Source organism: Aquila chrysaetos, chromosome 11 (genome assembly GCF_900496995.4).
Source record: "Aquila chrysaetos chrysaetos chromosome 11, bAquChr1.4, whole genome shotgun sequence".
Classification (NCBI taxonomy): Eukaryota; Metazoa; Chordata; class Aves; order Accipitriformes; family Accipitridae; genus Aquila; species Aquila chrysaetos.
In genome coordinates, this window is record NC_044014.1 from 28,081,904 (window position 1) to 28,097,195 (window position 15,292).

Genomic DNA, 15,292 nt, shown 5'->3' on the forward strand with positions numbered 1-15,292 from the left:
CCAACCACTGCAGCGTCAGGTCCCCGTGTGAGGTTTAGCAGTCCTTTCCACGCACAGAAGGGCTGGAGGAGGGACAGCCCCTGGTTCGCACAGGGCGAGTTCAGTGTGAGTAGCTGTTTGCTGGGTACCCACGCTGTTAGCATCGCGCTCCAGCCTGCCTGCCAGGAGGTGACATGGCTTCTAAGCAGGGAGGGAGTTTTACAGTCTGGCGACGTTTTCAATTTTCAGTGGAGTGAAGAAAAAAAATTACTGGCATAAATGATGGAAAATACCTTGTCTTTTTTCAAGATTTTTGTTCTTTTGGGATAATTTGGCAACGGGAACACAGATGTGTATTTTGTCTAAAACCTGATATTTTTCTTGATGCCTTTTCTTTACACGTATCTGTCGTTCCTTCACTTAGATGAAAATGTGACCCTCCACAGGATTTCCCTGTAAATAGATTACAAAAGGAGTGAATTCCTGATATATGCTTCTGTCATTTTTAAATTCCTGCTATTCCCATACGCTTGGGTTCTCGAGTCTCTTTATTACCGCAATGGGAAGAAAAGGAAATAGTCATTGCTATTTGCAGTGATGGAGGGCTTTTCTAATGGTTTCACTAAAATAAACTGGGTTAGAAATTCTTGCTAAAAAATTCCTGACCGGTTTTCACTGGAGATGACAACAAAGCCTGCTCAACAGACAGAGCACATCAACAACCTGTGCAGATGGGTCGGTGACATTAATTAGATACTGACAGTGCCTTTAGCAGGAATCGGTGGTTTCTTCCCGTGAAAGGGCTGTCCAGGAATGAGGAATAGCACACCAGCCGGGGCATCTTCTCGAATGTCCTCATCTCCGCCGAGCTGAGTATGCGGGGAAGGTACCACAGTCGGTTTACGCTCTCCGTTCCCACTTACCACGTCAGGGGAGATGCGATGTGATGGTTTGTTTGCCCGTGTCACTGTGTCAGCAACAGCATTTCCGAACAACTTTGACAGGCAGAGTGTCGGAGGCGGCTCGGGGAGACGTTTCTCAGACCTGCCCTGTACGCGCCTCGAAGCGCAGCCGTCCCTCGCCGGCGAAGTGCTTTGCCCGGGCTCCCCCGCCCTGCCCTGCCCTGCCCTGCCGCGCCCCGCCCGGCCCGCTCCGGGCGCCGCCGCACGGCGAGGGGGCTGCTCGGCGGCTGCCCCCCCCCGCCCCGCCCCGGCAGCCGGCGCCCGGCCCGACCCGGCTCGGCCCGCCGGTTTCAGCCCGGTCGCGCCTGCCGCGCTGCGGGAGCCGCTGCCGCCTTCGCCCCGGCCGCTGCCCGCGGCAGGCTGCTGGCCGGCGGCTCGGCTCGGCTCGGCTCGGCTCGGCGGGGCTCGCCCCCGGCGCCCCCGCTCCCCGCTCCTCGGTCAGCCCCGGAGCCCCCAGCCCGGCTCGCTTCCAGTGAGTTGCGGTGGTGCTGTGCTGCCCCCCCTCCCCTCCCTCCCTTCCCGCCGCGCCTCTTGAAGAAAGCGGTTTTTTCTGTTGTCGGGGAGCGTAAATCAGCTTCATCTAAAATCTCGGAAGTGCAAGTCCATCAAATCTTCCTCCTAGCCGCCTGCTACACCTTGCGTGAGTCAGACTGCAGAGCTCCCAGTGCCCTTCTCGCTGTGCGGGGCTGCTCGTGTTTCCCCCTGTCTCAGAGGCAAAAGCAGAAGTGGAATCTGCTCACGCTTTCAGCGGTTCCTTCCCCGGTTGTTGTAGCAGTCGCTGACCTCCAGGCACTATGAATAAACAGCAAAGCTGGGAACAAAAGGAGTCTTCTGGCTGCCATTATCTCACATTAACATAGCAGACGCGCTGCGGTGTGAACAATGCGAGTCTCATTCGCCGATAATCAGCGAGTACCCAGGCATTTGGATTACCAAGGCAACAGGCAATGGTAGAATACTGGGTGGGTGTGTTTTTTATTGTAAAGGAGCAGTCGGATATGGAAACCCAGGTATATTGATAAAGCAGAGCAGAAGGAATGCCTGGTGGCAGGGGGGGACTGAGGGCTCGGGGTTGCATTCCGACACACGTGAGATAAATAAGACATGGATGAAGCAGGTCTGTGCTGTGAGATGCAATAAAGATTAAACTGCATTTGTCAAGCTGAAAACGATCATAAGATAATTTCAGCATTTTGAAAAAGGTAACAGGTGGCATGTTAATAACAGGGCTGTTACCGGTGCATTTTGTAACTGTAATCTGGGCTGTAGGAATGCATTGCATGGTCTACTTGTGTGACAATAGAACTGGGTGTGATGCTTTAATCTTTTTTTCCTTTGATCGGATGGATGCTGTAGTCCCATAATGTCAGACGATGCTAACCCTTTCTGCTTCTTCTGAGGCAGGAGCCGGTCTCAGTAGGATTTTTGTTTCTTACCTGCATAGCTGTGATCGTTTTTTCCACATGGACAGAAATAAGTTGCGTTATCTCTGTATCTTTGCGTGCGTGCGCACACACGTGTGCGTGGACATATATGAAATGTATAACGTAGCAGGACTGTGTGTGTATGCAGGGGGGTGTGGGTGTTTGCAGGTTCAGAAACTTCTGAATTAATCTCATTATTTGGCCTGATGCATTTTTCTAATTTCAGGGGTTAGATTTAGATGCACTAACTCTTGCTGAGCAGCATGGTACTTTGTAGGCATGGCTCTAACTGATGAGACTGTGTGTAGAGTAAGGCGCCAGGAAGCAGCAGCAGCAAGCATGTCACAGCCTGACCTGTAGCAACCCAATGTGAAATGAAGGCAGCGTTCCCACCTCGCGCAGTCATAAGTCATCCAGGCCTCACAGGCCTTGTCAGGACTATAAAGAAAAAGTAAAGGGCTTTCGGCTTCCAGAGGTACTTTGCATCACCTGCTGAACCGCGGGCTCGATTTTTGCCATCTCAGTCTCCATGCAAGCGGCTGTATTGTGCGTATGTGTGTGGCTGCATGAGTGGTTATTGTAAATGTGTGTGTTGATATTTAAAAGAGCAGAGGCAGGGGGTGATAGCCACCTGCTAGCTGCAGGTGCTGTCCAAAACACCGAGCTGATAAATGGCTTGCTGCTTTCACCTTTTGACTGCTTCACCTGCATCTCTCACCTAGAACGGCTTCAGAATGCTTCTATGTTTTCAAATGGTTTGCCAGAAAACAGCCTTTCTTCCTTTTACAGTGAATGATGAAATTTCTAACCGCTTTCAGTCCTCCTCTTCAGTTTACATTGCTCATAGCCTGGTACAGGCAATGTCCAGTACTGAAACAACACTTGAGGTAATTCTTTCTTGATAGGGAAGGACTAGGTATGGATCCTCTGTTCGTTTGGAGAATTGAAGCTTTCCAAAGGGTTAGAGAATGTATTCATCTAGTTGGAAAGAGTGGAGGGAAACAACAGACTTGAGAAATTGTGGGGTGATAATTTTTGGAGTTGTATATTTTCTCTGTAAGACCTGAATGTTTGGAGTCATGCTATTAAGAAGTAGAGGGAAATAAAGTCTTGCAGAATGCTTCTAAATTGGCTTTTTTTCACTTTTGCATTACATAAAAACACCCAGTGGTTTGGATGGGACTCTTGTCTTATGTGTTTGTTTAGTGAAGTACACGATGGAGCCTTAATTTATGCCAACAGAATTTAAACTTCTTCAAATAATAACACTAAATAGAGGAGTGTATTTGAGGAAGGTATGCATCACATAGATGGCATCAGTCAAAAGTAAATTGCTGCTAGCCATCCAAAGCCAGTATTAGTATACAAACTTCCTACACCATCCTCTTTTTTTTCCTCATCTTTACTGTAAACACCTTAGGATACCTGTACACAACATTGACTTTTAGTTTGCTTCATGTCAGTGTGTGATGTACAGAGGTAGTTATTCTTTGTTTTCTTTACAATTTGTCTTCATATTTCCTTGCTGACTGTAAGTGGTCTTCATGTCCTTTCTACACGGGTGTTTCCTTGCTCTGCCATATTCCTCCATGTGAACAGAGAATGGATTGTGTAGAGCGATTTCTGCGGTCTACAGAAAACACAGCACAAAAGGTCAAGGAATAACTTGGTTAAATTTTGTGTTAAGAAGATTTTTTAACAGTAATGTGGTTTAATATCTGTCAACTAGACTAAAGACTAATTTTAACTGTTTAAGTTGAAACACTTTGGCCCAGCACTTTAGCCGTATGAAGATGGTGCATGTATCTCCGCTGGTGAGGCATTGGTTTTGTTCCCCTGAAAAAAGTCTTGATGAAAAATAAGAAGTTAGTTGTTTCCTTCTAAATGTCCAGGGTTTTTAAAAAGAAGACAAAAGCAGATCTCTGAAATGTTTTTGATTGCCAGTAAGTGGAAACAAATTTTGGCTTTCAGGTGTCACATTGTTTTTTGCAAATTGGTAGTCAAGGCCAAGGATATTTTCAGTGGAAATTTGACCTGAAAAAAAAAATTCCATTTGATCTGTTATTTATTAATAGATTGCCGGGGATTCCTAGCTTATCAAATTGGGAAAAAATTAGCTGAAGTCCTTCCTGGAGCATTTTAGTGTTGCAGGAAACGGCTAATAGTATTCCATCTGTTCTTGTGATTTTATTTTTAAAGAAGTTGTTAGGTTTTGTTTATACTGATACAAAAATGCTAAAAATGTGGTGAAATTCATGCCTGTTCCATAACATGAACACAGGAAAAAGGCGGTTCAAATTCAGTATTTGCATTGCACCATCCAAAACAGCCTTTTTCTTAAATAAGAGTATGCTTAAAATAAGTTTAAGGTGGTGCCCTAATCAAGAAGGATTGCTAACTGAATCCATATTAATATTTAAAGCGATGTGAGCGGTGTTCATTCGAGAAATCCAAATAAAACAAAAAATAAACCCGAATGAAAGAAGCTAAGCTGCCTAACTTGTGAGACAATAAGGGCATGAAATGCATGTACTGGTGCTACAGTTAGCCAGGGTGTTATTTCCTGTTCTGATTGTGGGATTTGTGATATTTTCCACTGCAGACAGATGAGCTTTTAGGGGGGGAAAAGAAGGGTGAGGCAGGAGCAAGGAGCCTTGTTTGGAAATGGTTATGTTTTAGTTTGTATTAAAGTAGTGTCACCTAGAGGCTCCAACCAAGAATACAGCCAAGGGGTGCTGGGCACCCTGAGCACACACGTGCCCAGAGGCAGTTGCAGAGGTGGAGCAAGGTGCAGATACAGAGAGGTGCCGGAGGGCAAGAACAGATCAGTTTTGGGCTGTATTTGGACTGTTCTGATTTTTGACTGTGTGTAACTGCAAAGGAGTGTTTGGCCTGGGTAGATCTCTGACACCTCACTCCTCGTTGTCAGATGCTCTCCTCTCTAGGTGTCCACCGGTGACAAAAGAAGACATGGGAGAAATGACAGTCAGTGTTACACTGGCAATTACCTACTCATCTGGGCATCAGCTGAAGAAGTTATGATAGGGTCAGTAGATTTAAAGGACTGTGTGGACTCTGTGTCAGCTACCAGTCAGGTGGGATGACTGCTTCAGAAACATTAAAGACCCCTGCAAAACTGTAAAGCTGGCTTGAGGGTAAGCAACAGAAACTAGCCACTCAGAGCCCAGTTGTGGGAAACTTGGTGCCAGTGCTTGGAGTGAAAAGGTTTTTTGAGAAAGCCAACGCCTGGTGCTTTTCTGCAGTAGTTGATAGATTTTCAGTGTTTAAAGCGGAGATAGCTGCTTTATAAAGGTAGTGTTTTAGACACCTGGCCTTCTCAACAAGCGATGTGGAAAATCACTGGGAAGGTATAATTCCAGTTTTTACCCTCCCCCACAACATGCAAAGTACCAATGCTCTAGGGATGCATACTTCACTAAACCATCTGAATCTCTCCTTCCTCAATCAATGAAGACATGTAAACAGAGTATCAGATACACATACAACTGCTTTAATGACAACATAAACATATTTAAAATACAGCATTTTCAAACAATGCCACAAAGTGTGTATCAATTACAGTAATTCACTAGTATTAATTTACTATACGGAGCTCACTTTTTATTAGGCAACTTTTATTAGAATTAACTAACAGTCTGTGTCTGACATGAAGTCTGTAACTACTCCATAGAGGCTGGGTATCTGCCTGGTTCTGTTTTCATAGTACTGGGATTAAGAGAAGCTGTTTAGACCTGAGTACCAACGTACATCTCTGACATGAGTGGTGGTGTATTACCAGTGGTTTCAGTACCTTTGCCAGCAGCTAAGAAATCCTTCCTCTTTATTCCTTGATTGCAGTTTCACTACATCATAGTTTGAGAATTAATTCCCTCCATCTCTTCCTCTTTGCTCTATGGCTTCCTCTGCTGTTTGGCCTTTAATGCTGACCAGTAGTATGTATAGGTTCATTAACACTATTATAAATTTAGTCAATACTCTTTTAGTGGACTCCAGCTGAGCCCAAACTGACTCACTGCCCTCCAGGGTGTAGTGAGAGATTTAATTACCCTTGTACTGTTCAACAGGAACAATGTCGTGGGCAGCATTTTGCTGTGGCTGGAGAGGTTGAGGCTTCTTTCTCTATTGGCTGCCATTTTCAAGTTTAAAGAAAGGGATTTCAGGATAAATCACAGCTCTGTATAATAACAGCGGAAAGCCACTGCTCTTTCGCAAATGAGAATTGGATTGGTCACGTTTCATTACAGTACTTACATGGATTTTCCTTTGATGATAGGAGTATTCCTTTGGGTTGTCTAAGGACAGAAACACAAGTTGAAAGAGTGAAGTGGAGGGACAAGTAATCCTTTAGTTGAGTGGCAGGTGTTTCAGTATCTCCTACTGCTTGAAACCAAAGAAGCCTTCATGCGATGGATGACGGGTGGGTATTGTACTCACTATGGCAGAAGTCATACTCAAACATGCATACAATTGGTGATGGGCCGGGGTATCATGCTGAGGAATGCAAACCATAAGAATGACATGTATTTCTCATTGGGGTAACTAAAGTGAAGCTTGAGTGAAGTGAGGTCTAGCACAGTAAGTGTATGTTAGGGTGTCTAAGTTATGCTCTGCAAGGCACATCTATCACTATTTTAGTGTCTGCGATTTAAAGCTAGGTGCTGTGTTGGATAATGTGATACTCATGTGATTCAGTGTGCACAATGAGTATTTCTCAACAAATCTGTACCTGGTCTCTTTTTCTGACTTTCATGTGTTATGGTGGGTCCTGTGCTGGAGGCTTTCATCATATGTCAACAGTATGGTTTCTTGAGGTGTCACCTGTTTTAACTGTAATACAGTAAAAATTGAGTGGTTTACTCTTCTTTGTAATTAGATTAAGTGATTGTGTAATCTTTGAGAACCCAGTGCAGCCTTCCACTAAACAAATGCTCTGACTCTACCATTGGTATGGATGAATAATACATGAAATCTTTTCCGTGTACTGCAAAGGAGAGAGGAATGGATAAGAGAAACATGCTTTGGAGGCAAATAAAGTGAAGAAATAGTTTTAACTTCTTAACAGCAGGCTTAGGCATCACTAGCTCAAAGTTTGAGTATGTGTACAAACCATACGGTGTATTTGCATTAGAAGAACCTTTAGTGACTCTGTGGTTTGATTCCTGCCTGTCATTAACCTTCTTATTTACTCATACACTTGCAAAACATTTGCCTTGTCCCTGAGGTTTTATTACTTGGCCACAGCATATCAGTGGGGAATAGAGAGGAATGGCTTCAGTGAGTCCTTTCACTGCTTATGTCATGGAGAGAGCTTCTTTTGTAGTCATTGAAGTATACAAACACTCATATGTGCCGTAAATATCCAAACAAATCACAGCAGACATCATCAAAAACAGCCAGGGAAGGAAGTAAAGTAGGAGGCATCATTCAGAGCAGGAAAAAAGAGGAAGGCTTCATAGCAGTCACAAATTCTGGGTTAGTCATCATTTGTCTCCGTGTTGGTGGAGAGGACTTGCTGAAGCATTGTGTCACTTGCAAACATTAGTCACTGAAGCCATTGTCTGAGCCTCTGAATGAGAGTGGCAAGATTTTCAGCCTTCTATGAGAAAATATTTTAAAGAAAAATGGACTAGGGGGACTTACTAATCGCAAGGTGTTAAATATGCCCTTACTCACACATTGTTTTATGTGGATGCTGTCAACGTAAACATTACATGTCAAGCATCTTATAGAGAATTACTATTTTCCATTCATTTTCCCTAATTATTTGTTAGGGGAAATTATTCTTTTCCCTAATTTAATTAATTTTAAATTTTTTTGTGATTTTATTGCTTAATTCAATTTGGGTATTTTGAAACAAATAGGTCAGATCAAATTCACAGTTATGTTCTAATACAGTGCTGTTATGCTGGCACAACATTACGGAATTTGTTTGAAATTTCCTAGTTGTTTGTAAAATTTATTCGCTGTTTTCATTTTAACTTACACAGTTGCTGTTGCTGTTATTAGATTATTTTTTACTTGGGACATAGGCGGTTTTTATCACATGGGTGTGCACTACTTTATGCAATGCTATTCCTATTCTTAAATGATTTACACTAGGTGTTATGAGCAGGCTAAAGAATGAACATGTAGGTAGTCCTTGATTTTGGCTCATAGTGCAAAAGGAAGGAGAAGTGGTCCAAGCCTCAAGTACCCTCTGGAGACATGGGAGAGTCAGCTCCCTGGTCTGCCACAGAGCCCATTTTAGGACTTCGGCAGGTTGGTTGTCTCACTGTGTCTTGTATGAGTTAATTGTGTGGTGCTTCATGGTGCAGGCTTTGAAGCATGTGGATAAAGTGCTTGTAAAGCTTGTATGGATTCTTTAAGCAAGGTAGCCCTGTATAGAATTCCAGTGATAGCTGATAGTCCAGGCAAAAATGCAGTTCTTGATATAAAATACAAGTCAATGGTGTTTGAAAATGAAAGGGCAATGTGTGTGTATTAAATGGTATATATATCTAGATGAGGAAAGATCACGTGTGTATGTGTACATACACGCAAATAGAAATCTAATTTACAAGTTAATAGTATGAGAACAAGCAAATTTCAAGTGCAATATATTTTACAGTTATGGGATTAATAGTTACTTTCACCGGATTTAACGTATTTCATTAATTACACTAGATGCGTACCTATCCAGTGTTCATTTTGAAACCACCAATGCTTTCATATGAAAAGAACTGTAAGAAATGTTTGCTTGTGTCTGTGGATAAAGCTAATGGAAAAACCCAATCCTCTCATCCACATATTTATCTGAAAGATGTGTTGTATATCTGCAGTTGATTTTCTAGAATGCTGATTAGCTAATACTGTTTTTGGCATGCGGCTTATCCATCGTGTGGGAGAACACTATCTGAATTTCAATTTACTTTTCAAAATGATGCTGAACTGCTATTCCTTTAAAGGCTTTTCTGGCCATTTGGGGACCCAGTGCAGACAGTGGAGCTGCAGTCTGGTCTCAAAATCTAATTGAATTGATACAAGGCAGCTGAAGCAGTGGTTGTTGAAGAGCTTGAGATGGATTGCAAAAAATAAGTGCTTCTGAGCAACTGCTTAGTGTCCTTGTTTGAAACTCTGCCCCTGAGTTTTACTTTCATTGGTAACAGACCTTTATGGTAAAAGCCCTGTGCTTCAATATAGTTAAGGAATTCATTAGTTCTGTGTGGTTTTGATATGATCATGTTGCTGTTAAAGAAACTATGCCTCTGAGAGTATTAGGCTAATAATGGAAGAACGGAAGGAGGAGTGGAGAGTTAAGGTAATGTCCATGTTAATCCCTTTGTCCCTGCCAGCAACTTGCCACTGTTTAAAATTCCAAAATCTCACCCTCCTAAACATTTGTTTTTGCAGTGATGGGTCTTTCCCTTATGATTCTGTTCCCTGGCAGCAAAATACCAACCAGCCTCCAGGCTCTTTATCAGTGGTCACCACAGTATGGGGTGTGACTAACACCTCTCAAAGCCAGGTAAGCTTTGTTTTTATGCTCCACCCCCCGGCCCCCGCTTAGATATGGGTTTTCACTAATGTTTGCAAAATGGAAAGCTTTTTGGAAAATCCTCTTGAGATAGATAACAGTGTCTGCGTTCTCTTTGTTGTACATGGTGCATTTTTTTTTCCAGTCGTGTCCTCTTTGGTGGCATCGGAAAGGAGCTGTCTGAAAGCTTGAGTCAGTAACTCCTTTAGCTGCATGCAAATGTCAGGCTTGGGTTTAGCACGTATTTTGCACTGTATGGTTTCAACACCAAAAGCATGATTTTGGGGTGATCTCAAACCTCTTGGGAATTTCAGATTGAATTTAAGGAATTGTTTTATTAAAAAAAAAAATTCTAGCTAGATTTATCAAATGACAGTTATTGTTGATTTTTATCTGGGGTTGTGTCATACTTGTGGGCTAGTGAAATCCAGTGCCAAGTCTACCCCCATGCTGAGGTGCTAACTACGAGCTATAGGCTGTGCTCTCTTTTCAACCTCTCCTGTTAATACTGCCTTACTTTGCAAAAATATTTCAATATGCATTGGAGCAAAAGCATGAGCTCCTGGCTTCCAGGTGAGAGATATAGTTACTGGATTTTCATTTGGTTTTTTCTGCTCTTACCTCTCTTTTTCTTCTGCAATGTATATTGAATTACGCTATACAAAAAGAAGCAGCTTTAATGAAGGAGATGCCAATTATGTGTGACAGGGTGCTCTCCAAGGGATGTGGCACAAATCAAGCTCTCAGACAGTCTAGCATTTTCTTACATCAGGACAACCGTAGATGAAGTGCTCTAAACACGTCACCATCTTTAATGAGTGGAAATGGTACATAAATCTAACCTGTCTTTTCTACCTTGTTCAACTCAAGTGACATTAGATCCCATACAAGATTTTCTGTGGATTTTTTTTTTAATTATTTTAATTTTGGTCAGAAAATGAAAAACAAAATTGTTACGGATTGAGCTATTTGAAAAAGAAATTATTCAGGGGCAAAGTCATATAGATAATCACATGGCAGTTATGTAAGCACTAGTTTTGGCAAAATCTTTCTTCAAAAAATAAAGAGAGGAAACAGTTACAGGATCTATAACATGATTTATTATTACTGATTTCTTTTTAACACCTTAAAAGAAAAGGTATCCCATCTGGGAGAGAAATGCCTGAGTAAACACATAGCTCTATGCATTGGCCAGAAAATGGAAATACAGTTTCCTGTGGAAATCTTTCACACTTAAAAAGGCAAAAGGAAAGGGAGGGGGGGGAAAAGGCTCAGAGTTTTGTTCTGTCATAAGAACACTGTAATGTTACTTGAACTCTTCATGATACTTCAGAGGAATGTGCAATAAAAGAAAAAAAGTGCTTTGGTAAAAAGAAGAAAATGCTTCTTCAGAATCACTGCAAGGGAAGAGTGAAACTCTGGAACGTAAAGATTGGCTGTAGCTATTCAGAGCACATTGAAATGAATGACAGGGTTTCCCATAAGTCTTCATGCTCTCCAAGGGAAAGGAGTGAGCCGGGCTCACCGATTCCCTTTCACAAATTCCCAAAGCTTGGTCTTCTGCAAAAATCATGACCACTGAATTTCTTCGCAAGTAGGAGACAGATTTCCATGCCGGTGATCCATGAACAGCCATACTTGGATCTCAATGGAAATCATAGCAATTTTGGTTCTGTTGAAAAAAAAAAAAAAAAAAAACCTTCAAACAAGCAAACCAAGTCCTTTTAAGAACAGAACAGAGGACTCTTTTTTTCCTAAGAAGCAATAAAAACAACCGTCAGACTTCTGTACACTTTAGAGAGAATTACATTCAAGAACAGGTTAAGCCGCTGAAATATATTCTTTCAGTTTTTGCATCCATAGTACTATTTGCAGTATGCTAGTGGGACTGAATATTTGCAAGTTATTTCGAAGTCCTACATCAGAAAAAAAAGAAAAACCACGTACTTTCTCTTAATCGGATGAATTTGTCACCTACAGAGCATAGTTCTAGCAGGTCTTTGTTGTAACTTTTTTCATAAGTGTGTTAGTTTGGGTTCCATCTAGTTAAAAATCTTCTGCGAAGGATAATTAGAGATCAGAAAGCCTTGTTTCGAAATGGCAAAAGGAGAAATCACCAGGAATGTGCACCTAGACATTGATGCTGTGAAAAGCCGAAATCAGGACTCAATAGTCAAAAGACTATTAAGCAGGTATCCTTTATTGCAGTGCTGGGCACACAGGGGATTTCTCCTCCTATTGTGTGCGGCTGATCAGGTTAATTGCATAGTTTATATACAGGTTCTATATACATATTCATTAGATTTCCGAGAAAAGTTTTACATATTCATTAGTTTCCCAAGAACTTATTATCATATGCTAATGTCCCTCGTGCAGATGTATTTGAGGTCTCTGGTGGTCTTCAGGAGTCTTCTGGTGGTCTTCCATAGTCTTCCTCACTTGTCCGCTGTTTGACCCTTCTTAGATGATTCTGCGCAGTGTGATCTTCTACATGTTTTGATACATCTTATCCTAAAGAATGCTCGTTAGTGCCTCTATTATCTATGTCTACATTAATGATGCAGTTCTCCAGACACTGCAAGGCCATCCAAAAGCAGTATTTTCTTCGGTGTCTTATACATTGTGCAGCGTACAGAGCTCTGATCTACTACCGGTCAGCGAATAATTGGGTAAAGAAATAGCAAGACCATTGTGTTCAGAAAAACATCTTGTATCAACATCAACAAGGTGTATGTTCATTAGAGTTCAGAGTACAGGGTGGTTATATTTTAATTTATCAATGGCAGCAAATCAACTTAATTTGCTTGATGTAGTTCAAGGTACAGCCCCTTACTCTCATGTTTCTACTCACAGGTGCTGGGAAATCCAATGGCAAATGCTAACAACCCTATGAACCCAGCAGGAAATCCCATGGCTTCTGGGATGACTACCAGCAACCCTGGAATCAACTCCCCTCAGTTTGCTGGACAGCAGCAACAATTTTCAGCCAAGGCAGGCTCCACTCAGCCGTACATACAGCAGGGCATGTATGGACGACCCAATTATCCTGGAAGTGGAGGCTTTGGTGGCAGGTAAGATTTACTTGTGTGAGGTGGAAAATGGATGTAAATAGTTGGTGAAGCTTGTTGTAGTGACCTGGCAGAAGTGTCATGGGCTTATTTTAATTATATAAAGTCTCAGTAGCTATTTTATGCTGGTTAACTGAAGTGCATACTGCTTTTACAGCTTCAGAAATCAGCTACCCAAACTGCAATGAAATTCATCACGGTAAATGGAAATGGCTTAGGTCAATCAATTAGCTCTAATAAACCCCCAAAATAAAGTTTTAATTAAGAGAGATTGTTAAACAGACCACAGGCTTAGGAATGATTAACATTTAATAAGACCAGGATGTGAAAGGTATTGATGGTATAATTTCTACGTGCATATGGAGGAATAAGCTTGAGTATTAGGCAAAGTAGGTTCCTGTGCAATGGGATATTTCTGCCCAAAGACTTACTCCACAGCAGGAATTTGAAAAGAATTGGGGGTGAAGATGTTTGTTAAGAGAGATGGTCAAGCTGTGTATTTATTTTGGGGAAGTAAATGCTGCATTAGTGAAATAAGGCAAAACTAATAGCCCATGTTTTGTTACATTTTGACTTTCTGTGTCTATGCTTTGTAAACAAGGGTGGTAAGTGCACTTAACTGAAACCACTATTTATGGTCCCTCTGCAAAGCCTGCTGAAAAGGTTGTTAGCATAGTCAGTGTAGTGTGAAGAATATAAGCCTGGGACTCGGGGAACTTATCTCTCCTTTCGTCTCTGCCACCAATCTACTGAGTGACCTTGAACAAGTCAGAAGGTTTCTTTAGCTTTGTATTAACACCTCGAAAATGGGCACAGTGTACTGGCCCGTATTTATAAAGATAGTTGATGTCTTGGAGTGGGAAAGGCATGGTTTAGCTTAATATACCTTATGATCAATGGGAGAGCCGGGTAGGAACGGCAAAATAAGTTGTGTGGGATCCAGTAGAGCTGATTGCATTGGGTCTCTCCTGGCCTTTCTGCTAAGGTTCAGGGAGGAGTGCTTTTACAACGTTGGGAACGCTTGGTGTAATTCACCACTGAGGCAGATGAACGCGCTGTAGTGGAGGAAGCTCTCTGTTCATGCTGCTGTGCAATCTGCCCCTACACTACTGGGAAACGGAGCATGCATTAACTTCCAGGATTTCAATTCAACTTCGCAGTAAGCTACAGAGCTGCAAAGCAGTCCCCTGCCCCTGAAACAACTGACAATGGTGCCTTGTAGTCCCAGAGGCAGCCCTATGACTGTTGCACCTCAGCAACACTTGTATCTCATGTGCACACCTAATTCCCTGTCCTGCTGGCTTTCATTAGGCATTGATACGTGGTTTTGGAACAGTTCCAGATGAGGATCACACCAATGTTCAAAAGAAAATCCACCAGGCATGTCTTAATTCTCTCCTCCTTTTTTTCCTTTCTTTCTTTCTTGCTTACTTTTCTTCCCCGTTAGTTACCCTGGAGGCCCAAATACCCCTGCAGGAATGGGGATCCCCCCCCACACGAGGCCACCAGCTGATTTCACCCAGCCAGCTGCAGCTGCTGCTGCTGCTGCAGTTGCGGCTGCAGCTGCTACAGCAACAGCTACAGCTACAGCCACTGTGGCAGCCCTTCAGGAAACGCAGAATAAGGACATGAACCAGTATGGACCGGTAAGAGAGTAACCCTTATGTCTTCATACCTGCCTGATCTGGACCATTACAGGGAATTGGGCTGTCCTTTTTACTCTCTTGTTTATTAGGGTGCCTACTTTTTTTTTTTTTTTTTTTTTTTTTTTTTGGTGCATGAGCATGGTTATAAATGCTTACGAGAAACTCCTGGAATGTGTGTATGTAGGTATGAGTTGGTCTCCTGTGTTTTTCCCAATAAATCTTGCCTAAGTGTATTTTGTAGTTTGGAGGTTGCCCCTTAAAAAAATTGAAGATTACCCAAAGTTACGGCCACATCTGACATGATATATTATTGCTGCGTTTGCCAGCCCTGTGAACCTCTAAATTTGAGTAGCCGGTGAAATGTTCCAGAATCTTGGAATAGGTTTTGTACCACTTGGGTAATTGTTTATTTTGCCAACTACAGTTGGTTGATTGGGTTTTTTTCCCTTCAAATAAGGAAACAACAGTAGAAAAGAGATTTGCTTTTTAATAATGTTGTCTATGAGAACAGCGATGCGAGACATGCATTTCTGGTGATCCATAGCCTCCAGCATGTCATGACTTAATGTAATAATTTTTTTCTTAAAATTAACAAGGGTTTGATCAATTCAGGTTTTTTCCGCCTTAACTTTTTTACCTCTCTAAGTTTTGAAGTATGTGGGCCCATATGCCAGGTGAT

General features: G+C 42.2%; 1 protein-coding gene across 13 annotated transcripts in view; it reads left to right on the forward strand.

Annotated features, from left to right (window-relative positions):
• The window catches only part of ZMIZ1 (zinc finger MIZ-type containing 1), a 363,277-nt gene that overhangs the window by 314,351 nt on the left and 33,634 nt on the right, over positions 1-15,292 (forward strand). For all 13 annotated transcript variants that reach the window (XR_003925726.2, XM_030030051.2, XM_030030045.2 and 10 more), the window contains 3 exons: positions 9,776-9,890; positions 12,753-12,970; positions 14,415-14,613. Coding sequence is in view for 12 of the 13 variants with exons in the window: in XM_030030051.2 (XP_029885911.1) it covers positions 9,776-9,890; positions 12,753-12,970; positions 14,415-14,613 (532 nt within the window). In the remaining variant the exon portion in view is untranslated. The remainder of the gene's footprint in view (positions 1-9,775; positions 9,891-12,752; positions 12,971-14,414; positions 14,614-15,292) is intronic.